The sequence below is a fragment of the Lemur catta genome, chromosome 17 (genome assembly GCF_020740605.2).
Source record: "Lemur catta isolate mLemCat1 chromosome 17, mLemCat1.pri, whole genome shotgun sequence".
Classification (NCBI taxonomy): domain Eukaryota; kingdom Metazoa; phylum Chordata; class Mammalia; order Primates; family Lemuridae; genus Lemur; species Lemur catta.
Genome location: NC_059144.1, coordinates 50,609,996 through 50,637,544, shown reverse-complemented (window position 1 = coordinate 50,637,544; position 27,549 = coordinate 50,609,996). Strand labels below are relative to the sequence as shown.

The following is a 27,549-nucleotide window of genomic DNA, read 5'->3' as shown; positions in this document are numbered from 1 at the left end:
CCCCTTGGACGGGCCCCTCGCTGGGCCCCCGCACAGCACAGACACGGCCGCGCTGGCAGCCCCGACACGCACGTTCGTGCCTCGACTCCAACGCTCTTCAGTTAAAACATGGAGTGAACCCCGTCACGAGCGTGTTCTGACTCACATCCTTCCTTCCTACCCGCCCGGCAGGAGCCAGCAGGGAGGACGCTGGCCAGTCACCGTCCACCGCAGAGCCAGGTCCCGGGAGGGGCCAGGCCCACCAGCCCAGGGCAGCCCGGGCACGGCATCCCAGCTCGGGTGGCCCCACCTGGGGACAGATGTCTGGGAGCCCCCAAGGGGCGGGCAGGGACCCGAGGGCGTTGCTGGCTTCAGGCTGCAGCTGGGGGAGGGGTGGGCAGGAGGCTCAAGGCCCCGGGAGACAGTGCTCCAGGTTCCCCCCCTCCAGCCTGAGTGTCACAGTCACGAACATTCCAACACGACTGCCACACAGACAGGGAGCAGCCTGCAGTCCTCACGCACAGTCACGTGGGAAAAAGCCACATACAAAGTGGGGTGGGCCCTGCCACGTAGGAGCCCAGCCTCCGCAGGCCCCGGGGGCCAGGGCTGCTGGTGGGTGAAGGACGCCCCCCTGGGGTGCTGGAGGGCTGGCGGCCTCCACCCGTGCCCTGTGCCCACGGCAGCCCCACTGTCCTCCCTGAGCCCTGGGCTCTGCGTCGCTGCCGCCCTGGGGCTCTGAGGGAGGGTCCTGGCCACAGCCTCCTCTCATTAAGGGCAGAGACAGACGCGCCACGTGTCCAAACCTGCTGGCCACGGGGGGAACTCACTGCAGGGACCCAGGACGGTGGGAGGGGTGGGCCGGTGGGAGGATCCCGCCACCCACATCAGGCCCCTGAGAGTCCCCCCACCCCCAGGGGCCCTGGTCACCCCTGACAGGCACAGCCACCAGCCCCAGCCCCCTCCTGGGTCTCCTTCCCCCACCACAGACTGGATGTGACCTTCCCCCGACACCACTGAGGCTGTCACCTACGCCAGGAGCGTCATCCTTCCAGCCCTGTCCCTTCTTACCAAGCAGAGCAGCCCAGTCCGATGGCACCCTCTGCCGGCCGGATGGAGAATGCGCCCGGCCATGCCCAGAGGCTGCGGGCCGCTGGTGCCTACGTGCACAGGCACACCTGCACACTGGGACACACACACCTGCACACTGGGACACACGCAGGCTCACACCTGCACACTGGGACACAGGCTCACACCTGCACACTGGGACACATGCACGCTCACACCTGCACGCTGGGACATGCACACGCTCACACTTGCACACTGGGACACACAGGCTCACACCTGCACACTGGGACACAGGCTCACACCTGCACACTGGGACACATGCACGCTCACACCTGCACGCTGGGACATGCACACGCTCACACTTGCACACTGGGACACACAGGCTCACACCTGCACACTGGGACACAGGCTCACACCTGCACACTGGGACACATGCACGCTCACACCTGCACCCTGGGACACGCACACGCTCACACCTGCACACTGGGACACACATACCTGCACACTGGGACACAGGCTCACACCTGCACACTGGGACACACAGGCTCACACCTGCACACTGGGACACATGCACGCTCACACCTGCACGCTGGGACACATGCAGGCTCACACCTGCATGCTGGGACACACACACCTGCACACTGGGACACACTCAGGCTCACACCTGCACACTGGGACACACTCAGGCTCACATCTGCACTCTAGGACACACACAGGCTCACAGGCTCACACGCTCACACACACACACACACACACACACACACACACACGGCAGCCTCCCTCCAGGGATTGCAGGTGCGGACTCTGGGTGCTGCTTCCCGCATTCTGTCACCACCCGTGGGCCCTGGCCTGGGTCTCAGAGGAACCTCCTGGGCTCTGGGCGTCCCCGAGGCAGGGTCTGGGGCAGTGGGTGGAAGAGCCAGGTCTGAGGCCTCTCGCCCACTGCGTGGTGTGCTGCTCACACCGTCCTGGATGGGTGTCTAGCCCCCATGAGGCCCTGCCTTGCCACCCGCCCCTCCTCCCGTGAGCCTGGGGGTTCCCTCCTACCGGGTTCCTGCCCACCGGTGCCACAGCCCCTCCCACAGGACTGCCACGGTCCAGTCAGTTCCGGGCTGTGCCTGAGCCTGGAACTGACCGGGCGGAGGAGGGTCAGGGCCGTCTCCTGAACACGCTCCCCCCGCACCCCCAGTGCTGGCCGTGCCGCTGCCTCCGTCTCTGCTGGGGGCTCGGCCACGGTGCCGCCCACAGGGTGGGGCCCGTCTGCCTGTCGGCCCAGATAACACTGGCCCCCTGCAGGGACTGGGGGGAGGGGCGGGGCTCCCCGTCCTGACTCCTGCTCCCCCGACTCCCGTCTCAGGGCCCAACACCCACCGCAGGAGAGGCTAGGGCGGTGGTGCCCAACCCCCGGGGACACTCCGGACAGAAGCACTGGCTGGCCACCTGCCGTGCCTCAGGCCGAGCCCCAGTCCCAGGACAGGGCTCCTCCCTTGCTCAGCGGGGACAGAGTGTCGGGGTGGGAGGATGTTCTGCAGACGGTTGGTGGTGACGGCTGCACGGTGACGTAAATGTACTCACTGCCACTGACCTGTGCACTGAAAAGTGGCTAAAATGGCAACTGCTACGCGATGTGGCGCCTACCGCAAGGGGAGGGGGGAATCCCCTCACACGCGCAGGTCCTGCCCCCGAACTGTGCAGGGGCAAGTCCTCGGGCCGGAGCCCCCAGAGCGTCCCAGGCCTCTGGCACTCGGACTGCGCCCAGGGCAGGATCGGGTGGGACCCGGCAGGCCAGACTCACTCGAGATGGACAATCTCACCTTGCGGCTGTTTTGGCCCAAACTGGGGAGACTGCAAGGGGTTGTGCTTCCGTGGAGGTCGCCCTGCAGCATGGGGTTGGGGAGGGGGGCTGTCTGACTCCGCGGTCGCCCTGCAGCCCCGTGGGGTGTCCGACTCCGCGGGAGCCGAGCAGCACTGAGAACTCCGGGGGCCGCCGGACGCGCACGACCTTTGCCGGCCCAGGAGCAGCCAGAACCCAGTGTCGGCCCCATGTCCACGTGTAGCTCAGCGTTCCTGATCCACGGCCTGGCTGTTCCCAGATTCTCCCGTGACCTGGTTCGACCCTTGACGAACTCCCCCCTGAATGAGCTACATAAAATCTCTAACTGGTGTTTATTCTTAAAAAACAGAGGTGTTAAATAAAACAATCTTCTTTCTAAATAGTTTAATAGTTATTTAAATAAGGCTTTGGTGTCATTTCTCTACGTGCACATCTTGCAAACCCTGTCATCAGTTCCTGAGACACCAGCTCCTCAGGCTGAACAGGGAGGTCGCAGGGAGACCAGGGCGGGGGGCTGCCTGCCCCCCCAAACTGCCATGCTCCCTGCACTCGTGGCGTCTGGCCCTGGGAAGCCACGGGGGTCGGGGGCCCTCTGCCTCCTCAGAGTGCACGTCAGGGACCAGGACCCCCAGCAGGGACAGCAGGGTCTCTAGCCGCTCCCCCCACCCATCGACCGGGGTCTCAGCCTGGCTGAGGGAGAAGCAGGACCCCTGAGGCTGTCTAGAATGGGTTCTCCCATGGTGGTGCCCCTGGGGACATCGGACAGAGTCAGGAGACATTTCTGGCTGTCGTGACAGGGCTGGGAAGGGAGACTAGGAGCGGGTGGAGGTGCGAGGACAGTCCCCGCCACAGATGGGGTCTGCTGTCTGCTGGCACTGCCCGCTGACAGGCATGTGTTCCCACGGGTGGGTGGCTGTGGGCGGCCTGCCGGGATCAGATACTGGAAAGGGCACCGCTCAGCCCCACAGCCACGTGAGGCCAGTCCGGGGCCACATGGGAAGCTGAAGGCCCCGAGGGCCAGCCTGGTCCTGCCCTGGGCCCACCGTGGCCCCGGGTCTGCCGCACCTCCCGCCAGCTCCTGTGGACTCCTCAGAGCCGCTGTGGCTCCGGCGCCTCTGCTCCACGTCTCCGGCGGAGCCTTTGTGCCGGAACTGCTGGTGCCGGGGCCTGGGACTACTGGCGCCGGGACTGCTGGTGCTGGGGCCTGGGACTGCTGGTGCCGGGACTGCTGGTGCCGGGGCCTGGGACTGCTGGTGCCGGGACTGCTGGTGCTGGGCCTGCTGGTGCCGGGACTGCTGGTGCCGGGTCCTGGGACTGCTGGTGCTGGGCCTGCTGGTGCCGGGACTGCTGGTGCCGGGTCCTGGGACTGCTGGTGCCGGGACTGCTGGTGCTGGGCCTGCTGGTGCTGGGACTGCTGGTGCCAGGACTGCTGGTGCCGGGCCTGCTGGTGCCGGGACTGCTGGTGCTGGGCCTGCTGGTGCCGGGACTGCTGGTGCCGGGTCCTGGGACTGCTGGTGCTGGGCCTGCTGGTGCCGGGACTGCTGGTGCTGGGCCTGTTGGTGCTGGGCCTGCTGGTGTCGGGGCCTGGGACTGCTGGTGCCGGGGCCTGGGACTGCTGGTGCTGGGCCTGCTGGTGCCGGGGCGTGGGACTGCTGGTGCCGGGGCCTGGGCCTGCTGGTGCCGGGACTGCTGGTGCTGGGGCCTGGGATGGTGGCTGGGCAGGAGCTACAGGTCCTCGTGGGGGGGGCTCAGGTCCACCCTCTGGGCCTGCCCGAACGCCAGGAAGGTGCACAGCCCCAGGTTGCTGGTGACGGCCACCAGGCTGAACAGGTAAGTCCAGGAGCCTGTGGTCTCAATCAGGTACCCGCCCAGACACACGCCCATGACACCTGGCCCGAGAGAGGGGCAGCGCTGAGTGCTCCGGGCAGCACAGGGGAAGGCTGTGGTGGGTGCCACCTGGCGGGCAGAAGCCACTGTGGTTCCCAGGGCTGAATTCAGGGGTCCGAGCCACCGGGCCAGGCTCAGACTCGGAGGGTCTCTGAGGGGCAGAGACCTCACAGACCACCCAGGAAATGGCCCCTAACGAGCCCCACCTGCTCCCTCCAGAGGGAGCCGAGAGCCAGGGCCGGCAGCTGGGGGCTGGACAGCGGAGCAGGCCCCCACCACCTGCGGGGGCCTGCACTGCGGGTCGGGGCGCCGGCCAGCCCCGCCATCACTGAGGGTCAGCGGCACCTGGGAGGGGGGCTGTGTTTGCTCCCTGGGCCAGCGCTGGGGTGCGTGCCCTCCCCTGAGGCTGGGACCCCTTCCAAAGGGCAGCCCCACCCGGCACCCTGTCGTGGGCTCGAAGCCGCAGGAAGCCCCTCACCTGCCAGGGCACCGGCTGTGTTGGCCACACCTGTGACAGGTGGAGCAGCAGAGCGTCAGGATGCAGAGGAAGCCCCCCGTGAGCACCACAGCCCACCCGCCGGCCAGGGAGGGCCAGGCTGGGGTCACCCATGTCCTCACCAAACAGGAAACCGGCGCAGGACGGGGCCAAGTCCTGGATGTTCACGGAAATGCCGCTGCAGAACCAAGAGAGCGGAGAGTCCCCTGAGTGCCCGGAGCCCCGAGACCGGGGAGGGAAGAAAGGGCTGGCAGAGCCCCGGGAGGAGCGCTGGGGACCCCAACGCGCCACCGCCCCGCACGGGCCTCCCTGGAGGTGGACCCAACCCAGGAAGCTGCTCCTGGGACCAGACGTGGTGGGGGAAGCTCGGGGTGGTTCCCACACCCTCATTCCTGCTCCCTGCTTTGAACTGCTGGTGCCTAAAGCCACCTCGGGCGCTGCAATCGCTGCCACAGCTTGGGAAGGGGTGAAACGAGAGGGAGAGACACGGAGGCAGACGTCCCTGCCGCAGGAGTGCTCCGCGGTGACCCTCTCCCAGGCCTCCCAGGCGAAGGCCCTTGTTTTCCGGAACTACCAGGGCCACACTGGCACCGGGCAGCCTTTGCCTCCGGGACCACTGGTGGGGACGTGCCCTGTCCTCCCTGTCCCTGGCCTGGGTGGCAGCATGGTGGCCCTCGTGGACGGGCGGTCGGCCCTCACCTGTGGTTGAAAGTCTGGAGGCCAATGGAGGCCGACGCAAAGACCACGGACTGGAAGAAGCTCGAGGTGTGACCCAGACACAGGGCGAAAATGCCGGACAGGCCAAGGCCCATCACCTGCGGGAGGGGACCCGCGACAGCCGCCTGGGGTCCACTGCCGGGCCCCCAGGATGCCGGGGCGAGGCTCCCACGAGGAAGCCCAGCTGCTCAGCCCAGGCCCACGTGGACCCAGCAGGGTCGGGAGCCCTGAGCCGGCCCCAGCTGACCCAGCAGCGCTCCCCAGTGGCCGTCCCAGGAATCGGGTGACTTGGGGAGTTAACCCTGGGGTCCCGGGAGCAGGGGAACAAAGTGGGCTGCCCAGAGAGGACCACTGGCAGGACTCTCCTACCTGCATGAACTTCCGCACCAAGACGGGTCTGTAACCTGACCGGAGCGGGGGGGCCACAGAAGGGGGTTCCCGTCAGCCCACTGCATGGACCCTGCGTGCGCCCCGGAGTGGGCCCCACCCAGCATGGCTGCCGAGGGAGGAGGGATGGGGCCGCGGCTCGGGCTCAAGACGGGTGTCCGGTGTCACGGGTGAAAATGCGTGCACTCGGGGGGGGGGGAGGTGCACTGGGGGGGGGTGTGCGTGCGTCTACACAGCAGTACGTGTGCAGGCGGAAAGCACGGAAGGACAGACACACGACAGCCCAAAGGTGGGCAAGCGATTTCCACTGTCTCTGTTTCTCCAGATTTCCTAACTCTCCACAACCAGCGGGCACTTCTGTGATTAGGAAGAATACTGGCCCTTTAAGAACGGTGCACGTGTGCAGAGTGAGCGTGTGAGAACATGAGTGCACGGCACGGGTGTGTCCATGAGGACGTCGTCCTGCGGGAGGTGCTGCCCCGCAGCCGGGAGCCAGCGGTGGCCCACAGCGGACTCAGGCGCCCGCCCTGAGGCTCCCCCATTCGGGGCTCTCTGGGGGTCCCTGTGAAATGCGGGGCCTGGGGCTTCTGACCCCACCCAGGGCTTCACAGCTGCGCAGAGGGGCGGGGCCTGTGGCTGGTCACACCAGAGCGTGGGACCAGGGTGCTCTCTCTGCACCCAGCCCCCACCCCCCCAGGGACACTGAGACAAGAAGGAGCAAGTGACATCTGGCCAGGCCCCGGGCCACACGCACCCCAGCTGGGCCCTGGGGGTAGGGGTCCCACTCAGCTTGGTCCTTGGGGCTGTGGGCCTCTTCCATGTGCTGGAACTGTGTCCCCCAAGAGAGCCTCCCGCCCTGGACAGTGAGGCTGACCAGAGTGGGGCCCCCAGCCCTCCCCCGCCCAGGCTCACCCTGACAGACGAGATGGTCAGAGAGGAACCCGCTGAACACACTGGCCGGAATGGCCACCAACCAGGGCACCACGTTGAAGACCCAGCCCTGTGGGAGGAGCAGGAGCTCAGCGGGGCGGGGGCCGGGCTGGCCCCCTGCCAGCGGCTGCACAGCTGCCCACTCGCGGGCCGGGGGGCAGGCTCCAGCCAGGCTGTGCCCACCCACTGTCACCCCCAGCTGGGGGCCAGGTCCACTAGTGGCTGTGTCCCCTACAGCCCAAATCTCCACACTGCTGCCCACACCTGACGGGACAGAACCCCGGGGTCCAGCCCTGGCCTGGGAACGCGCAGCTCAGAGGGTCCTGGTCACCAGGGCTGGGAGGGCAGCAGGACAGCCTCGGAGGAGCTGACACTGTCCCCACCCCGGCTCCTGTTTGGGCGGCCAGGCTTAGGTGCAGGCTCTGCGGGGGCAGCAGGTCCCAGCCGGGCACTGGCGAAGCTGTGGCCGCGTGTCCAGCTCCAGGTGTGACCAGGCCGAGAGAGCCTGAGCGGTGGCCAGGGCCAAGGGGTCCCCTCCTGAGGCTGGGGCACGAGTGCCCTGCACAGCCCAAACCCGCGCCCGCAGGGCCCTCGCTCCCCCGGGCAACCCACCTTGGCGTGCGGGAAGGTCTCCTGGAAGAAGGTGGGCAGCCAGGACAGGAGGGTGAAGAAGGAGCAGGCGGAGCAGAGCTGGGAGAAGACGGCCGCCCTGGGGACAGGGAGGTGACACAGCCCTGTGTGCCCCTCAGGGCCAGAGTCCCGCCCTCGGACACCCACCGCTCTCGCCTGGGGCCCCGCCTCACCATACGGCCGGCTTCCGGAAGAGCTGCCTCCAGGGGACCTTACTGTGCCTGGACACGGGCAGGCCTCGGGCCAGGATGCCTAAGGCCAGGCCGAGGTCTGAGGGAGGGGGCGGTTTCAGCCGCAGAGTTCCGTCTGCTCCTCACAGCCCCGCTCACACCCGTGCCGCATCCCGGGCCTTCAAGCACCCGCACGCAGGCAGCCAGGCCTGAGGACCCTGCTCCAAACCACCCTCCCACGGCCTCCTCCCGAGCCCAGGAGGCCCCGGACCCCCCGACGCTCCTCCCTGACTCCGAAGACTCAACCTGCCCCTGCGTGTGCCTTCACGGGGCAGGTCTCCCCGGCTGCCTGCCTTCGCCCCAGACGGACTCTCCGAACTCTCCGACAGAATCAGGCGGATTCTTTGGAGAAGGTCAGAGCCGCGTGCAGCCTCTGGGGGGTCGGTCGCACGGCTGCTGTGCCCAGGACCAGCCCGCCCGGCCCGCGTTACCTTTTTCTCTCAGCAGGTACCTGTGCACGTACCACACCCAGAGCAAGGTGAGGCCGCCTGAGAAGTAGAAGACACTCTGCCAGCTGTGCCACTCCAGGAGCAGGGAGCCCACCACCCCGGTCAGCAGCGTCCTGCAGGGACAGGGAGGACGGTGGCCAGGCCTCCCCGGGCGAGGAGCAGCTCCCGGGATGCCCACCCGGGTGCGAGCCAGGCCGGGAAGGAGGGTGGTTTCATCACCTGTCAGCAGCAGCTCAGCGGCCCCAGCCCACCGCCCCCTGTGCCCCAGAGATCTGATCGTCCCTGATACAAAAACAGCCCACCAAAGCCAACAAGCCCCCTTCCCCACCCTGTGCCCCAGAGCTCAGCCTCCGTTCACACGTCCTTGGGGTGGACAGAGCACCTGGCTCAGCCTGGGTGTGGGGGCAGCCTTCCTGCCCCACACGTGGCCGTCTGCTCCCCACTCAGGACACCCAGGCCATCTACGTTTTTATTTGAGAAACCTGGCCCCCACCCTGCACCGTCTGCCCGCCCCCCCGCCCCCCTGCCGTCACCCCTGCCGCCCCCTGAGCCTCAGCAAGGGTACGAGGAGGCCTGAGCCAGTGGTCAAGAGCCTCTGCCAGCCGTGCCTGCATCCACCCCGTTACAACCGGGAGAGGCCACTCTGCTGGGGCGAGGCCTCAGACAGCCTGGAGCCACCCGAGGGACGGGCGCTGGCAGCGAGGGCCAGGACACAGGGTTTGCATGTCGAGGACAAGCTGCCCTCCAGCCTCGAGCACAGGCTGCAAGCTTGGCCCAACAGGCCGCTCCAGGGCAGTGGACGGTGGGGACAGTATCTGGCCCCAGTAGACCAGCCACGCAGGAATGAGATGAAGCGGCCACTGCCCTGCCCCATGTGCCAAAGTCCTAACCTCACCCCTGCCGGCCGCCCCAGAAAGGCAGAAATTTGCACAAAGAGAAACACTTTACACAGGCCTTGAACAGCCGAGCCAGACGTGCCTGCTAGACCCGCCTCACCCGCAGTGGTCCTGCAGACCCCCACGGCCGTCCTCCACCAGACCGGAGGCCAGCGCGCACCGGGGCACCTGTCGGGCCTCTCCTGGGCCCTCTGAGCCAGCGCTTACCCAATCTGGGAGCCGGCGCCCACGGTGCTGTACGCGAAGGCTCGCTCGCTCTCCCGCACCTTCTGCGACAGCAGGCTGGTCAGGGCAGGGAAGTGAACCCCTGCAACGGGAAGGGACGTCTCTCGGGTCCATCGAGGGCCTGCCGGGGGGCTGAGAGCCAGGCTGGGGCTCACCGGCCCCTCCATTCAGGCTCCGACGGTGAATTCCGAGGCAGCACCCAGAGGTCCCGGCTCCCCACCCCCGCGAGGCAGCACCCAGAGGTCCCGGCTCCCCAACCCCGCGAGGCAGCACCCAGAGGTCCCGGCTCCCAGCCCCGCGAGGGAGCACCCAGAGGTCCCGGCTCCCCAACCCTGCGAGGCAGCACCCAGAGGTCCCGGCTCCCCAACCCTGCGAGGGAGCACCCAGAGGTCCCGGCTCCCCAACCCCGCAAGGCAGCACCCAGAGGTCCTGGCTCCCAGCCCCCGCGAGGGAGCACCCAGAGGTCCCGGCTCCCCAACCCCACGAGGCAGCACCCAGAGGTCCCGGCTCCCCGCCCCCGCGAGGCAGCACGCAGCTGGGGGAGAGGCACTCAGCGGCAGCCCCAGCACAGCTGCGAGGCAACCTCTGCTCCCAGCAGGCCTTCCTGCCGCACACGCACACGCACAAGCGCGCACAATCCCGCCACCAGCACACGGCTCCCAGCTGTGCCCTGCGAGTGCTCACCCTGACACAGGCGTGCACATGCGACACGCACACGTGACACGCACGTTCTCTGCCAGCGCAGCAGCTGCTCGGCTGTGCTGCACGGCGCCCACACGGCCACGTGCACACACGTGAGCTGTGCTCACACACACGCACATGCTTGGCCCCAGGAAGGCCGTCTGCCTCTTCTGCACGCCCCACTTCCTGCTGGGATTCCTTCTGGACAAAGGTTCCCCAGCAGCTTGGAAGTTTGGCCACTACCCCACGTCCCCCCGTCCCAGGGGGTCCCAGAGCCGGGCCCGGAGGGGCTGTGCCGGGGCATCACCTGGGGGCCGCCGTGACAACAGGAACCCACGACCTGTGTCTGCAGGGCGCTCACTCTCCATGCTACAGCCATGGTGTCGTCACTCGTGACGAACGCACAGGAAATGTCTGCCTGACTAACTCCTGGGCTGTCTGTCACAAAGTGTTTATTAACATGATCGTGGGTCCCTCTCAGCTGGTGACCAAGTTCTGTGCCAGGAGGCAAGTTTACTGTGTGGCGTCCCATCTGATCCTGCGTGTCACTGCAGAGAGCGGGTGCCTAGGGAGGGCACGCACGCACACACACACGCACACACGCGTGCACATGCCCCTTGTCCGCCCCGCCTGGCGCAGAGGGCGGCAGGGCAGCCGTGTGAGGGCGGTGCCGAGGCCGCTCACCTTGGAGCAGGCCCGTGAGGACTCGAGACAAGGTCATGCTGACCAGGTGGGCACCGCCCAGGTGCGCGAGCAGGGGCGTGGCGGCCGTGATGGAGCCCCAGGCGGAGGCTGACAGCACAATGACCTTCTCGCCCCCAATCCTGGAAGGCAGGCAGAGGGAGGTCAGGGTTAGGGACTCGCCCTGGCCTGCTTCGTGCCCTGGCCCCTGCCTGTCCCCTCCCTCTCCATGCTGCTGCTCCCCAGACTCATTCACCAAGCTCCCTCCACAGGACCTGGCCCACCCACCCCGGACCATGTGGGGCAGCCCCTGGAGCCAGGCCATGGGGGGCGGTTACCGGTCCCCGAGGTGGCCGCCCACGACCTGCGTCAGGCAGTAGCCCCAGAAGAAGCTGCTGAGCACGACACCGGCCTCCTTCTTGTTCCAGCCGAGGTCCTGGCTCATGGCGACGGCGCACACGGGCACACTGGCGCGGGCGCAGTACAGCAGACACGTGCCCAGCAGCAGGGCCCCCGTCCACGCCTGGCACTCGGGCCTGCGGGAGAGGACAGTCTGCCGAATGGCCCCACAAGATGCGCCTGCTGGACCAGGGACAAGCCCACCTCCAGGTGAGAACTGAGCCCCTGACATCCCGCACTCTGCCGACATCCAGGCTCAGCTTGAGTGAGCCGAGGCTGCTCTCGTGTGGACAAGGTGCCGTCTGTCCTGAACTTGCCGATGGGGTGTGCTTTCGTCACTGTCATCCACAGCCAGCGTCCACTCTGGGGACAATTGGTGGCACCTGAGGCCAGCCCCACACCTGGCGATGGCCTGGGCCCAGGGACCAGGTCTGCTTCTTCTGAGCAAAGCCTGCCCTGGGTTACTGGGCAGCACAGAGGGGCGTGGTCCCACCTGTCCCCGCGCGGGCCCGGCTGATGCCCACACGCCCACCGTTTACCGGCCCCACGCTCAGGCTCTCTGCAAACACACAGAGTTTGTTTTCTGCTGACTGAGCACACAGGATCCCGGCGGGGGCATGGGGGCCACACCTGTAACTTCCCACTGCAGCCACAGGGTCCAAAGGTGCCTTTACATGGGAGCCGTGTCCTCATGTGGTCAAGCAGCAGTCACCTGTGTCCAGAGGGTCCCCAGCGGCCATCCCTCCCCAGGTGCATCGCACCAGCAGACAGCCGGCCCCGTTTGTCTTCCGGTGGGTGGAAAGCCCCCGGGGCTGACCCCTCTAGGAACCCCACTGACAGTGCAGCGCCACCCGCCACCCCGGCCTCCTCAGCTGCCGCAGGCAGTCAGTCCCCCTGAGCTGCAGCGTGGGGAGGGGGCCCTGGGCTGTGTGGGGCAGGGGCTGAGTGGGCCCTGGAGGCCAGGAGGCACCACAGCCCCGTCCCTGAGCTGGGCAGGTGGTGCCCAGCAGGCTGGCAAAGGGGCACAGAACAAGGAAGTCCCCAGCCGCGGAGGGCAGAGCAGGACCCCAGGCCCAGAACCCGACATCCTCTGGGGTTGGAAGGAACCAGAAAGCTCCCTCCCTGCCACGTGCCGCAGCCCAGATGGATGCTTCCGGCAACCTTCTGCACAGGGTCCCTGTGCTGAAGGGACCCAGGGCTGAGCAAACAGACCGTCCCGTGGCCCCTCAGTTCAGAAAAGGGAGACGTGTGGGCACCAGGGCCGCGGGGCCAGGAGAGCAACAAGCCACCGGGGACACGCAGGTCCCGCCACCCTCCCGAACCCTGCGCCTCTGTGCCGTGGCTGAAGAATGACTGTCCACGCGGAGGGTGGTCAGTGTCAAGAGAAGCACTTGCTGCCGTTGTCACTGCCCATGCGCAGGTGTGGACGCCTGGCCCCTGACAGGCCCTGTGAAGCGAGTGTCCCGGCGGCCAGCGCCCCTCCAACAGCGCAGGAGCCAGGCGGGTAGGGCCAAGGCCAGACAGGCCCGTAAAACACAACCCGGAGTGTTGTGCAGGCCCTGCCTGGACACGGATAAACACGGGCTGGGCAGGCCTCCCCCTTGTTGGCACGGCAGGGAGACTCGGCCAGGGCTGTGATTTGGGCTCCACGGCGGCCCTCGGGGGGCCCTTCCCACACAGCCTCTGCCTCCGAGGCCCCTCCTTCCTTCCGGAAGCCCTCCCTCCATCAGGCTCCGGCTCCCCAGGTGGCACTGTCCCTCAGGCCTTCTGCCACTCTTCAGGGCAGCGCTAGGGTCCTCGCCCCACCCGGCTGGACGGAGCCGTCACCCTGCAGGTGGTGGGGCAGGTTCCCCGGGGACTTGCAGCTGGCTCCAGAGTCCACAGGGCCTGACTCTAGGCCTGACTCTCGGCCGGGGTCCGGGGGTGGGGTGGGGGGCGGCCGCCTGGGCTGAGGGGCCTTAGCCCACAGAACCAGAGCCAGCGGCGGCTCTTCTGTAGCTTGGGGGCTCCTCTTGGGGGTTCCCGTTCAGATCCCCTCACTAGCTGGCCAATGGACAGCCGTCGCCTTCTCGCTCTGGTTTCTGTGGTGCCACCTGCCCAGGGCGCAGTGGGTTATGGAAACAGAGCATGAACAGGGCGGGCGCCCTGCGTGGGCTTCTCCCCACTGCTGAACCCCCCCAGGAGCCGGCACGCAGTGGCAGGACCCCACCGTCTGGCTGCAGGCTCCAGCCTGTGCCCCTCAGCCAGCCCCTGACCGCCCCCCAGTCTGCCTGGACTGCCCCTGAGCTGACTCAGAAATGGCGTGGTCCCACCTGTGGACGCACCTCCTGTCCATCTAGGACCACGCCCCCAGCCGCCTGCCAGACCCCCAGGGCCGCGGGCTGGGAGAAGGGCTCCGGAGGACGCGCCAGGTCATAGGCGTGACTGCAGGGAGGAGGGTGGGGCACACAGGGTGTCCTTCCTCCCTGCGGAGGGTCTGGGCTGGCAGCCCCAAATCCAGAGGAGCCCTCCCCAGCCCAGCACTCCCGCCCAGCAAGGTCCCACCCAAACAACATCTCAGCTCCCTCCCCAAACGTCCACCCGCCCCCGCTGGTGCTGCCCGAGCCCCACCTGGACCACTGGGCGTCCTCAGCCGTGTCCCTGCGGGCCTCGTCTAGGGGCGGCTGCATCAGGCTTGGGCGCGAGGACGTGGGCACAGCGTCTCCTGATGCCCAGCGCCCTCCCAACTCCAGGCCAGGCCGACTCACCCAGCCAGCGCCGCCCAGTCCACGTGTCAGTCCCAGCAGCGCTTCCGTTTGGCGCTCCCAAGACGTGTCGCCCCCAGACGGCCACCACAGGGGGCGCGCGCGGGGCGGGGCACGCCACTGGGTCCCCGCCCCACCCCGCCCGGCCCACGTCCGTCTGGGGAAGTCAGACGCAGCCTGGGGCTGGCACGGAGGCTTTCCCTGCAGCAGGCTGGCCAGAGCCCACGGGGACCCTGGCCCCAGAGGTGCGTGCCAGAGACCCTGGACAGAGCAGGGAGCCATGGGGGATTCCCAGTCCACAAAACAGGGGGGAGATGGTGGTTGGGGACTCACTGGGTTGTATACTGGTCAAATGGAAATTAGGAACGGCCTCTTCGCTGCGTGCAAAGGCAGTGAAACCCCGCGGCGACCAAGTTTTAAATGGATCTTTCTGGACAGGTTCCGCTCCTGGGGCCTTCAGCAGGGCCTGGGAGAGATGGTTCTTCAGGTGCTGGCCTGGGTCTACGAGACCGAGGCTCGCTGACGGGAGATGAAGGCTTTCATGGGCCCCTGAGCTCACTGGCAAAGGTGTTCTGAGCACAGCCCACGTGCTGCTCTGGGCTGGGGGAGGCTGGCGGAGCCCTTGCTGTGGGGTATGTCCAGTGCTGATGTCAGCACATGAACTTCTGGGCACATTCTACCTCTCCCGGGGGCCTCGTCCTCAAACACCCTCACCCCCACCTCCACTCTGGCCCCCTGAAGCCATCTTCCACGAAGCAGGCAGGCTTGGCAGTGTGCTTAGAACAAAACCCCAAACTTGCCCTCCACTGTGCCTGTGCCCGCCTTCCCGCACTGCGCTCCCCTCTGCTTGCCGAGCAGACCTTGGGCATCAGCAGCCAAAGGCAAGGTCGTCTGTATCTGATGTTCGGGGTGGTGGAGAGGGGTTTAGCTCCCCAAACAGCTCCAAGCCCACAGCCAAGAAGTTTGGAAGTTGCTGCTAAACTTACTGCTACCAACGTGCTCTAATCCCCTGGCAATGTGCTTGTCACCGACTGCACGAGGCTCTTTGACGGTAATTTATGGAAAGCTCCACAACCACACTGCAGTGGGCATTTGTCGCCTAGTTGCCCACAGCCCCCTCCTCTCGGAGCTGACGTTCTGGGGCTGGTAGACAAAAGCGGAGAGCAGGCTCGGGCAGGGGAGTCGTTTCCCACTGGCCGAGGCCGGGCCGAGGCACTGCTGGGTGCGTGTTCCAGTGAGGTCCGGTGAGCACAGGGGCAGGCCACGCATGCCATCTGGTGCCTGGCGTGGCCAGTGTGGTGGAAGCAGACCCACGGGTCTTGGAGGCCAGGTAAAGACCGACGCTGGGTCGGAGTCAGGAAGCCTCCGTGGTGCCCCGGGGCCGTTCTGGCCACTGTGTGGACACCTTTGGGTAGCCAGGGCGGAGACCGGGAGAACAAGGCCCCAGGGGCTCCAACTGAGCTGGGAGCTCCCTGGACCCCACGCTCGCCTAGGGGGAGGTGTGGGTGCAGCCAGGGCTGCTGACTCAGCCCACCTCTCCCGGGGCGGCTGTAAGTGCTGGGTGCTGGCAGTGGACACACAAGCTCCAGGCTTCTGGGCGATTCTGTGAGCTGCCCCTCACCCCACCAACAAACAATCTTTGAAGTTACAGGGAGGACGGGGACAGCAGACAGCTAACACCTGGGTTTTCAAGGGTGGAGGGTGGCCTTGGTGGCAGCTGTCACACCAGCGCCCACAGGCCTGCACTCTTGGAGGGCTGTGTCCTAACCTCAGTTTATCGCAAGGGCTGCTGTGGGGGCCGCACACCGGCTTTTCAGAGCCATGCCACACCCACCGCTGTAGCTCCCCGCACCACAGCCCCTGCCGCATCCCCGCCCAGGGCCCCGCGGACTGCCCCGCACGGCTACCACAAAGGAAGACACACCAGGCCTGGGCCCAGGCCGGGGGCTCCTCCCTGCACCCCCGTAACCCCTGCCCCTTTGCAGCCCCACGTGTACAACTCTAAAGACGAGCAGTGGAACAAGTGGGACTGACCCCTTACACGTCCCCCGTCACAGTCTGGATGTCATCTGCACGGGCTGACGGGGGATGGGTCGCACCTCTGGAGCTGAATCAACATTGAACAGTCGACCAGAACAGGACGAAGAACTGTGTGAAATTTCACCAGAAACCAGACAGATGAACTTCATGACACCACAAATGGAGTGCAAGGTGGGCTCTACACAGGGCGTAACTCTGGAAGGTTCTGGAACAATTCATTCTTCTCAAAGTGCTGGTGAATTCCTTGTTTGAATCTTAGAAACACGGCCGTTCAGCATTTCTACAACTGGAATGCCCAGAGATTGAGGACTGGCCGGGCACGGGAAGGTGTGGACCTGCAGGGACCAGAGCCTGGCCAGTCCTCTGGCTTCTGGCCAGCAGCCACCGCCTCCTCCCCCGCTCCTCTGCGACACTCCATGACAGACGATCCTTGGTGACAGGTCGGCTTGCTCCACTTTCAAAAGCCAGGTGGGGAAATTATGACTGCCAGACACTGTGATCCACAGCCGTGAGACCACCACGTGTGGGCAAAGCCCCACGTGCTCCTGGAAGCAGAGGTCATAGCCACGTGAAGAGCGTGTCTGAAAGCGACGCTTAAGGCGGCAGCGGCTCAGCCACTCCTCCCTGGTCACTGAGCTCCCCCGTTCCAGCCCAACACGCAGAGCACCTCCTCAAACAGGGGGCCACCCACGGCAGGGCAAGCAACTGCATGCAGAAGCCTTCCTCCCTCCAAAGCTCGGAACGCCCGTCTGCAGCCCGCCAGCCCCGGGCGGTAGGTGGGCACTTCGTGTGCAGCCAGCAGGGAGCATGCAGTGACCTGCATGTAGGAACACACCCACTCGGAAGATGCCCACGACAAAGTCCACTGGTCTTCAGTTGTCACTTCTTTCGTTAATTTTTCGGTTATAGCCGGATGCAAACGGGTCTGTCTACAGGCTTCACTTGATCAGTTTCCTTCTGTGTCACAGTCACACTGGACCTGTAAACCTGGCCTTCCACCTGGTGGCCGGTGAACTGCTGCAGGGAATCGCAGTGTCACATCCCAGCCCCACCCACAGTGTGGGGACATGATTATTACCCATCACCACAGGCGGAACCTCAGCTCTTCCTCCACAGCAACCACCCCGTGTCCCCTGGTCTGTGGCTCAGGCAGATTTACCAGCGGGGCTGTTTCGTGGCCTCTGGAAAAGGCAAAACAGCTCAGGACACTCCACCATAGAAGATTCGGCCGCAGCTAGTTACACCAAAGGCCGGCTCAAGCCCTGTGTTCTACCCTTACATACGTAAAAAAGTCACAAGCGAGGATGGCATTTCAAAATTAAGGCAGGATATTTAAGACAGGCAGGTCGTATGTGCAAGGAACTGTGGTCCCCACTGAACTCTCCAACTGTCCTGCAGAGTCACCCACTGCCGTGAAGAGCCACCGCGCTGCTGCCTGCAAGGGTGAGGGAAACGTCAGTGGCAAGTGTGTGCTGACATCCAGGACACCACGTGTTGGTGCCACCCAGGGGGCAGTGACGGGAAGGGCTGGAGTTCTGCTCTCGGGTACCTGGGGAGCACAGATGCGCGCGGCCCCAGCACACTGCGGTCCCTCCGCACGCCACACGCAGGCCCTGCAGTCTGCCTCAGTCCTTCCTGAGTGTCCTACAACCACGTGGAGGTCCTGGTGGCCCGAGAGCACGGGCGCCACCCCAGAGTGGACCCCTGCAGTCATCTCCAGCCAGAGGCTCGAGGCGGGCCGTGGCGGAGGTCTGGGGTGTACGTAGTATTCTCCCTATTTTTGATATGTTAGGAAATTTTCATAAGTAAGAAAAAAAAAAGAAAAGAAAAGAAAAATTACTTAGGCTATTCCAATTCAGCTTAAAATCATGCAGTGGGTAGCTCAAAAAGTTCTATTTCCTTTACAAAAAGGAGACTAGATTATGAACATAAGTGCCACAACTCTAGAGGACAGATGACAGATTTCAAACTAAACACACACAAGTATACAGAGACACAGTAAGAAAAGATCAGCGCTGTCGGCGTGGGGACAGATCAAAACCAAAGCATGAAGTCACATGGAACTGACTTGCTGCCATCCTTCCAATTCTAACATACCAACTTTTCAGTAAAAAAAAAGGATTAGTATTTAATTCCTTATTCGTATTATATCGTATGAAAGAAAAAAGAGCTTTCAGATGACCATTCTGAGAAACACGTGAAAACTTTTACTATCAAATTAAGAACAGGCAGCAAGAGCCACCCCTTCTGCACTCTCAGAAGATACCGGGGGTGCGGGGGTGGGGTGGGGTGTCGTATTCAGTGGACTGAGGGGCTGCAGAGCCAGGCGTGAACAGGAACCACCGCAGGCTACGGTTTGAGACAGAATTTCAAATGACTCATGCTCACAATACAATTCACAAAAAATCTGAAAAAGCAAAACATATTTCTGAAATAAGATACCTGTTGTAAAAAATAACATGCATGTATCAGGATAAAACATGTCAACAGAGCAAAAATGACTGAAGGCGGATGACAACAGGCAGCTGTGTTGGCTGGCGGGTCTGGCAGGCGCCCCCACCACTCGGGATCCTGCGTGTGCAACTCAACGTCTTCAGTCGCGGGGAAGCAGACAGACCCCTCCACGCGTGACGCTGTCCGTCTGGTCTGTTCACCAGCACCAGTCCCGCAGGCAGCACCAACCCAGCAGGGAACCTGCTCCACCACCCCAAGGATGTCGTGGTGTTTATCATAAAATGTGTAAGATTCTTTCTGGAACTCCTGGTTCCACAACTCTCCAAAACTAACAGCATACAGAAATAAGAAAATAAAAACAATTATATTGCCTTAGAAAAACTGCCCCCAACATATATTGTCTACATGTTTTCAGATCACGTCTTCGCTGGACGGTGAGAACGTCTCGGCCGACTCAGTTTGCAGTCTCCATGCACACGGGGCCACCACTCTCTGGTCGCAGGCCGTGGAGCAGGGTCTGCCTTTCCTAGAACCTGCCACATTCGACTGGCAAAATGTGTTAGTCCCCATGTGCTTTGCAATAACCCCACGCTTCAGAAAGACCCAGACCAGGGGTTACCTCACGACTCCACGCTGTCAGGGACACAGTACCAGAATATTCTCAAATTTTATTTATTTCAAGGCACTTTCCACCAGAAAGCATAAAAAGAAATAAACTACCCTGTAAAACATAACCACATACCACATTTTATAAACACAACAGTGAGATACAAAATGAGACAAAGTAGAAAAACCAAATTATACTGAATATTCATTACCCTAAAGTGGCTTAATTTCATTTCCTTGCTGCAAAAACAAAGACTGCACAAAGGCGGCAAACGCAAAGCATGCAGACTCCCTCGGTTCCCAGCCCACTGACAGATCACAGGGAACAGACGCAGCCGGGTGAAGAAGACGAGAACATCTGAGACTTCCAAGTCTCACGGCGTCTGCCTCACGCCGGGTTCCCGCACTGCCGTGCTGAGCTACTCACTGAACTGGCACGTGAAATACCAACACTGTCCCACGATAACTCAATAACATTCCGTGCACGTGACGGACCCCATTCACGGATTTGTGGGTAACCCCTGAAGACGGGGCATCCCACTGCTACACATCTCATCCCCTCACCCTGGGAGTACGTCAAGTTGATTATGTATTAATCGTGCACGTAAACGATCTCACACACTAGCAACAGAAGACAATTAGGAAGATGCTGCCTTCTCTGGTGCTGTTCAAAAAATATATTTTTACCTGTATCCTTCTCCTAGTACTTTTCTTCTAGCTTCAGTTATGTTTAACCCATTAATTACCTGAAAATTAAAACTCCCTTTCTGTCTAACTTGTTTTTATCCTCAAGCCAGAGGAAATAACCCTGAAGAAGGTGGCATCTGAGGTGACTGCAGAGACAGCAGGGGTCAGACACATCATTTCCAGGGTCAGGGAAGGGCCACCTCCCAGCACTCCATCCTCACAAAACCAAAAGGGCAGCCTAAGCATCAGTCTACAGGCCGGAGTACTTTTACGACGGCTGCAACAGTTTTATCTCTGAGCGTCTTACTGGGTCGTAGAAACACTGGGTAAAAGTAGACACTGCCAAAGTCCTACCCACTGAGCACGGAAGCACAGAGCTTGAGACACGACCACACCGGGCTCCCAGCCAGAGGGAGAAGGCACCGCCAGCCGGACACAGTGCCACAGACACTCAACGGCCAACACTCAAGGGGTGCAGGAGTGTGAGGGGACGGCCCCAGCACAGGCGGACACCCCAACCAGTGCGGGCGCTGGCAGGCTGGCCCTACACCCCAGCCTGGCCCTGCCTGTGTGGCTGCCCCTGGCTACGCGGTAAGTGGAGCAGCTTCCCCAGCTCGGCTGCCAGGATGGTGCCCACCACTGTCCCCACAGGTCTCACTGAGGGGTCGGCAGTGCTGTGGCCACCCACAAAACCTGCCCTTAGCGTTGCTCGAGTAGGTCACTTGCAGCTGCCGGCCGCTGCAACACAGCAAACAGGTCTGCGCCCAGCTATGTGGCACGCACCCGTCGCCGACTGCACTGACCTGCCCGTGACCACACCACACCGCGCCACTGCCTCCGGCCACCACCGGACACAAGGCTGCGAGTGAACAGAAGTGGGACCCCTGCAGAGCGGCTGATGACAGAAGAGACGCTGGAGGACGATCCTCTGCCCACAGCCTCCGGCCCAGGCCAGGCCCTGCAGGCCCCGCCCACTGAGGGCCGCCCCGCCCACCGAGGGCCACCCCACCCACCGAGGGCCGTCCCCCGGCACAGGCAGGGCCGGGCAGCCTTGCCAGCCGCAGACACGAGACACCACTGACATCATCACAGGGGAAAGTACACCCCGAAAACAAAGGGTCGTTTGAGAGGATGAGAACTTTTTAGAGGCCGTTTTGGTCATTCTTGAAATCAAAGAGAAACCTTTATTTTCAGCAAAACTGCCTAGAAGAGAAGGGTCACTGACCCACTAGGAAGGAGTCTCTCACCACATACAGCACCAAAATATATATTTAAAAAATTAAAAAACACATGGCCCCGCCCTCTCACACACATCTCCCCGAAGCCACACAACCCAAACCGAAAGGGAAAAACAAATCAAACGCAATACCCTCACACACAAGTCATCTTTGAATTAGCATTTACAAATTTATAGATTCTTTCCTATGAAAAAACAAAAAGCCAAGGGTAAGGAAAAACTCGTGGATGAAGGCCTGCCGAGATGCAGGAGAAGACGTGCTGTCTGCCACGAGCCGGCAGAGAGCCAGGTCCTGGTCTGTGCTGCTCACGCACTTTCGCTGGGAGGCCTGAGTCTGACTGACGTTCCCGACGCGCAGCGCTCCCGGGCACACCAGATCCTCCAGCAGCCAAAGTCCCAGGAGCTCCGGAAAAGCCAACTGCTACTTGTCAACACTCGAGCATGGACCGCAGAGTCTGCGGCATACTTCCAAACAGACAGCGCTTCACTGCGAGTTTTCCAGCGCTTAAAGAGGCCATTTTTCCCTTTAAAAAAGATGCTGGGTCAAAAAAAAGGTACAAGGGGGAAGAAAGAGCACTCTACTGCAGTAAGAATCTTCCAGTCGCAGGTGCAGCGGAGGCGAGTCCTGTGCCGCAGGGACGGTGTGGGGCCCCGCGCGGGCTCTACTTGGGCTCCTCGATCACACCTTTGCTGAGGTCTGTCATTTTGGGATATTTTACTTTCTTCTGGTCCAGCTCATTCTGAGCCCAAAGTAGTAGTTTCAGTAATTTTGCCAGCTTGGGTGTTGACTCTCGGTTTTCATAATCTAGGACAGCTTGGTTAACTTCACTCCACACCTAGAAATAAACACATCCAATAAAACCACCACACACAGAACACCAGCAAGAACAGCCTGTTAATAAAATGCGTTTTATACTCTTGAAACCTTTTTTATACAAGAAGCTTATTTACTTAAACAAACATTAAACCCTTAACCGTGAGGCATGCTCAGGAGTCAAACACAGTCCTCGCCTGGGGGAGCTCACAGTCTGGTCGGCAGATGTCCCATCGGCTTCGATGGCAGGTAAGTGCAAGTGAGGCTCAAAGTGCTGAGGACTGTGGGAGGGAAAGGCCAGCCCAGGAGGCGACACAAGCTCCCCCCTAACAAGCCTCAAGCGGACCCTTAAGGACGGGTGGTCCTGCCACCACGGTGCAGGACAGAGCCCTAAAAGGAGCCCGTCAGGACGTGGCGAAAGAGAGACCCGGCTCCGGGGAGGCCGGGAGCTGGCATGTTGGGCCAGACACAAAAGTAGCAGTGAGGGAAAAGTTTCAGAATAAGGGATTTTAAATTTAAAAATACTTAGGACATCTGTTTCTAAGAGTCTCCAAATAAACAGGAAGAAGGTTAACTAAGAAAAATAAGCAAAGGGGGTTGAATACTCTCGAATAGTCACAAACTCTACTGTTCCTGGTTCAGTGAGATAAAAGATGAAAAATGAAGGAAGCACCACCACCATCACACCATGGTGTCCCATGCGCGGATGTCACCTGCCCCTCCTGCACACCACCAAGCCACGCGTGGACAGGGAGGGCAGGCAGGCTGCCTGCACAGCCTCTACCTTCTGCCTCTGCATCATGTGCAGCAGGTCTCCGAAGGGCGACTCCTCGGGGCTGTCGAAGGCCAGCAGCGCCAGCGTGCGCTCCATCTCTGTCAGGCACTCCCTGCTCTCCTCGCCCTGCTCCGCCAGCTGCGTCTGCGCAAACTCCAGCGCCGCCTCCGTCTCACGCTGGCGGATCAGCTCGATCAAATGCTGCTGCTGGTCCACGGCAAAGACAGACAAGCTCAACCACACACCCGGGCCGCGACAGACAGCAACCTGGTGCTTGGTCTCGGTTAAAAGGGCATCTCAAGGAAAGATGTTTACAGCATCTCTGAGTTACTACATTTGCATTTTAAAAGCAAAAAACAGCTTCTGGAATACACAAGATAGCAGTTAACTCAAACCCCTTCCCCACATAAAACAATATTTTATTAATGCAAATTAGCCTAGTTATTTCTGAATCACTGCAAATAGCCTTATCAAGTATCCACACCAGACTCCGCTGACACGTACCTGCAGATGAAAGTAAAGGTACCGGTTTGTGTCCAGGAGCTCTGGGTGGAGGCTGTTGATGGACGCAATGGCCTCCTGGATCTGGCCTTTCAGGATCATCTCCCGGATCTTGATCCTCTCGTCAAGTGTTTCCAGATCCACGCTAGGTTCAATCCCAGATTCCATTCGAAACTTCTCCGCTGCTTCCTTGAAGCCCTCTGAAAATGAGAACCATCCTCACTACTAGGAAAGTGAGCGAAGAATTCACGCAAAGGCCTCGTGTCTCTAGAAAGCCCAATTGCCTCAGTTACGTAACCTCGGACAGGAACCACACTTTCTTAGGACTTGGTACGAACATCTTTGTGATTTGCAAGGTATCCCTCAAAATATAGAACACGAGAATTCGAGTACACTTCGCCCGTTTCCACCCCGCCCAAAACTCTAACCAGTCAGCTAAAGAGGCTGGAAGAAGCGCTGGCCCAGGTGCCGGCGTGGGCTCCTCTGACAAGGCTGAGGAGGTCCGAAGCTGCAGCTCTGGTCCCAGGTGAGGCAGAAACACTGGCTCCGCCTCCACAGCACAGCTGCACCTCCAGTGTGGGCTCTACCTACAGTGACCTCTCAATGAGAGTCCGCAATTCCCTTCCACATCAAACCCAACGTGTGCCTCTCCCTCCCACAACTATAGGCCTAGATTTCCTCATCACCTTCCAAAACCTTTTTTTTTTTTTTTGAGACAGAGTCTCGCTCTGTTGCCCGGGCTAGAGTGCCGTGGCATCAGCCTAGCTCACAGCAACCTCAAACTCCTGGGCTCAAGCAATCCTCCTGCCTCAACCTTCTGAGTAGCTGGGACTACAGGCATGCGCCACCATGCCCGGCTAATTTTTTCTCTCTCTATATTTTTTAGGTGTCCAAATCATTTATTTCTATTTTTAGTAGAGACGGGGTCTTGCTCTTGCTCAGGCTGGTCTTGAACTCCTGACCTCGAGTGATCCTCCGGTCTCGGCCTCCCAGAGTGCTGGGATTACAGGTGTGAGCCACCACACCCGGCCTCCAAAATCTTTTTAAAAGAGATGAATTTGGGAGGGGAGACTGAAGACTATCGGGAGGGAGACCAACTTTCCATTTTATGTCTTTTGAAAATGTCTGGATTTTCTTACCACATACAGCCCTGTCTCTCCTCCTCCCCAGTGTCAAGAGGGTCTGAGTGCAGCTTCCTTTGGCACACTCCTGCCCCCCCCCCCGCCCCCCAAACACAGGCCAGTACACTTTACCAGACTGGCCAGAAGAGTTCAACTGCTTGGGCTTCAAATGGTACTTCAGAACAGCCTTAACTACTGGGATTATCTAACTATAAAACTGTCAAAGGCCAAGAAAAAGGTTTTTGCTGTAGGTCTCAGAGACCTGGAATGATTACCTCCTCTACATAAAAGATTATCGTTAACATGATAACTTAAAAATTTATCAAGTTAGCATGTGTTTTTATAACATCTGAAAACAACATAACTTTACCATCAATCTTCAATGGTAGAGCACTATTTGTACAAAAAGGGAGAACTACATTTAAGTGGTAGTACCCTTATTCAAGCCATTACCTGTGACCAGGTAGTTCATGATGAGACGATTCATGTCTGCTCTCTGGACATGTAAGTTATTGAGCTTTTCCATCCACTCATCTTTTGTGATTTCGTCGGGTTTTTCTGCATAACTCATTCTGATTTATTTCTACAGGAAAAAAGGAATAGCTGAGGGAGGTGTTTAGATTCTCCACTGGAGAGTTATAAGAGAAAGAATTGCATGCTATTTGATGGCAAAAAATGTGGAAGCTACCTACCTAAATGTTCACTCAACAGTAGTATGAACAAAGGAACCGTGGCATACACAACCACAATGGCATGTGCAAAAGCCCTTGGACAGACATATGTGTTTTAGAATTCAGGATGTCTCACGCTGTACAAAGATCATATGACACAATTTATCACACAAGAGCCTCACTGGGGTCTGGGGCAGCACCCCATAATCAGACACTGTTTCTTCAGTGAAATGGGTGAGTATTCATCCTAAGTGCAATAGAGGCTATTAAAATTCACCAGGTAAGGTTTTACCACCAAGTATGTTAAAAACAAAACCAAAAACTTTTGGTTTCAGAGATACTTGGATTTTAGCACTGCTGAGAAGGGACTGTGGTCATGAATTTAAGAAAGCAGTTAAATAAATGAACTCACACAATCACATGAATGACTTCTACAAGCAATGAAAAAAGCAAGCTGCAGTAGAGGCCTGAGTGTGGCGTGAGTTTTGTAAAGAACGAGACAAACTAAATGATGTGTGCTTTAAGTAATAAATATGAACATGGCAAAACTGTTTTATTTTTTTAAATAAGGTCAGGAGGTGGTTGCTGGTGGGAGGAGGGGCAGATGGCTGGGGCCACAGAGGCAGCTCTGCCAGTGCTGGGCCTGCCAGTGGACTCTTGAGATAGGCAGTCAGCACACCACCATCCACCTCACTTTTACCCTTTGTTCCTGACATATACATCACAAAACAATGTATGTGCTAGATTGCTTCAATAAATTACAAAATTACGAGACAGTCTGGTTTCCCAGCTGCCAGTGAGACGGATGTAGGGTGGTGAGAGCTGAGCAGCAAGTCCAATAAGGAAACACCCGAGCGAGAAGACAGCAGCAGAAGAGACGGAGAAACAGCCAGGCCAAGATGCGCTGGCCACAGACTCAGTGGTTACTGCTGGACTGAACATGGAGGGACAAAAGAAAGAACTGAGGACGGTTTTGAGCGTGAGAGGCCTTGGAGGATGGGACCACAATAAGGAAAGGCTGGGAGAGGAACAGGTTTGAGGAGCAGGGCAGGTATGAGAGGACCGCCAGACATGCAGCTGGGCAGTCACACAGGCATCTGGATGACAGATCCTGAGCTCCTGGAAACATTAACTAGGCAAACATCTGAGGAAAAAAGAGCTATTTAAAGCCAGGAGTTCAGCAATGATCACTCAGGGAGAGTGTAGATAGGGAATGTGAAGGGGGCACATGGCCAAGTCCTCAGTTTCTTGGAGGATACCAAACTTGGAGAGCCAGCAGGGATGGAGGCACCACCAGAGGGAAACGTGCTGTGGAACAGCAGGTAAGGTAAAACCAAGAGATGTCATCACTCCAACACCCACCGCCTGTAGCTACCGTCAACCATAAAGCTCATGAAGATCAAACTGTTATTCACAACAAGTAAAGGTAACCTAGGACCGATCCTCAAAGTCCCTTAGGAAAGGCACCTTTCCCTCGGGTTGCATCTGGCAGTCAGCAATCACTCTGGTGCCCCTCCCTGGCGGTACCTGCGCTTATTAAAAGCAACAACTTTGGAGAACTGGCCTGTTCTGTTTTCTGTAGGAAGAACTCAGTAGTCTCAAACTCCAGCACTTCAATATTCAACAGAAACAAACAAACTCTGAAGACGACCAACATGTGCTTTCCAGGCAATAATTTACGTTCTCACCAGTTTCTGCTTTTTTTAAAGCAGAAGATTTTGTTTTAATGATAGCGTTATAAAAGTCGTTCTCTTCACAGAGGCAGATGTACAAACTTTCCAGTAACTACCACTGTTCCGGCTGGGGACGACCTCTGCCGCGAGAGCCCGCACTTCACACACGTTCCCTTCTAGCCTAGAAACCGAACCAACTCCCAGGCACACGACGTGAGGCGCCAGTTCGGGCCGGGAGGAAAAAGGGCAGCTTGACTCGCAAATCTACGGGCCGCCGCCGCCGCCGCCCCCGGAGGACAACGCGCGGAAATTCCGACACCTGCTCGCACCTTTGACCCCCAACACCTCGCAGAGAGGGGTCAGCCCGCCTGCGGCTGCCCTCGGCGGGCGGGGCGCACTCTGGGGCCGCCGATGTGTCCGCCCGGCCCCGGCCCCCACCGCCCGGCCCAGCCCTGCGGAGACGCTCAGCCCGGCCGCCCGTGCCCGCCGCGGCCATCTTACCGTGCGGATCCCGCCTCCCGCGCTGCGCGGTCTGGGCGGCGGCGGCTCCGCGGCCGCTCCCGGAGCCGGGGAGGAGCGGCGGTGGCGGCGGGGACGCCCGGGCAGAGGGAGGCGGAGGCGGAGGCCGCGGCGGAGGCGGGGGCGGGGCGAGGAGCAGGAGGGCAGACACACCGACGGCCGCCCCCTCGACACCTCTCGCGAGATCACGAGATCCCAAGCTAGCAAGCCGGCAACCAATG

At 60.8% G+C, this 27,549-nt stretch overlaps 2 protein-coding genes across 3 annotated transcripts; both read right to left on the bottom strand.

The window, feature by feature from the left end:
• Positions 1-3,254: 3,254 nt before the first annotated feature.
• Positions 3,255-14,245, bottom strand: SLC17A9 (solute carrier family 17 member 9). The gene is made up of 13 exons (XM_045529346.1): positions 14,097-14,245; positions 11,426-11,623; positions 11,091-11,230; positions 9,708-9,807; positions 8,587-8,717; positions 8,099-8,195; positions 7,908-8,004; positions 7,278-7,365; positions 6,348-6,382; positions 5,961-6,076; positions 5,384-5,439; positions 5,244-5,273; positions 3,255-4,767 (listed from the first exon to the last, which is right to left on the bottom strand). Exons 1-13 carry the CDS (start codon positions 14,153-14,155, stop codon positions 4,604-4,606), a joined length of 1,311 nt encoding a protein of 436 aa, XP_045385302.1. The 5' UTR covers positions 14,156-14,245; the 3' UTR covers positions 3,255-4,603.
• Positions 14,246-21,175: 6,930 nt separating this feature from the next.
• On the bottom strand, positions 21,176-27,515 carry GID8 (GID complex subunit 8 homolog). 2 transcript variants are annotated; one of them, XM_045529344.1, is made up of 5 exons: positions 27,311-27,515; positions 24,919-25,048; positions 23,348-23,544; positions 22,853-23,050; positions 21,176-22,090 (listed from the first exon to the last, which is right to left on the bottom strand). In XM_045529344.1, exons 2-5 carry the CDS (start codon positions 25,034-25,036, stop codon positions 21,917-21,919), a joined length of 687 nt encoding a protein of 228 aa, XP_045385300.1. In that variant the 5' UTR covers positions 25,037-25,048; positions 27,311-27,515; the 3' UTR covers positions 21,176-21,916. The 2 variants fall into 2 exon arrangements, with proteins under 2 accessions (XP_045385300.1, XP_045385301.1); XM_045529345.1 differs by having other exon boundaries at positions 22,853-23,047; positions 27,311-27,463.
• Between the last annotated feature and the right edge of the window lie 34 nt (positions 27,516-27,549).

Bases quoted from the DNA above. Each gene is read 5' to 3' on its own strand.
- SLC17A9 (XM_045529346.1), bottom strand. From the start codon at position 14,155: ATGCAGCCGCCCCTAGACGAGGCCCGCAGGGACACGGCTGAGGACGCC. The intron at 7,366-7,907 runs GTGGGTTGCCCG...CTCCTCCCACAG, and splicing joins AGACCTTCCCGCACGCCAAG to GGCTGGGTCTTCAACGTGGT. The intron at 6,077-6,347 runs GTAGGAGAGTCC...CCCCTCCCGCAG, and splicing joins TGGTGCGGAAGTTCATGCAG to GTGATGGGCCTTGGCCTGTC.
- GID8 (XM_045529344.1), bottom strand. From the start codon at position 25,036: ATGAGTTATGCAGAAAAACCCGACGAAATCACAAAAGATGAGTGGATG. The intron at 23,545-24,918 runs GTAATGGCTTGA...TCTCATTTTCAG, and splicing joins CATGAACTACCTGGTCACAG to AGGGCTTCAAGGAAGCAGCG. The intron at 22,091-22,852 runs GTAGAGGCTGTG...GTTTATTTCTAG, and splicing joins ACATGATGCAGAGGCAGAAG to GTGTGGAGTGAAGTTAACCA.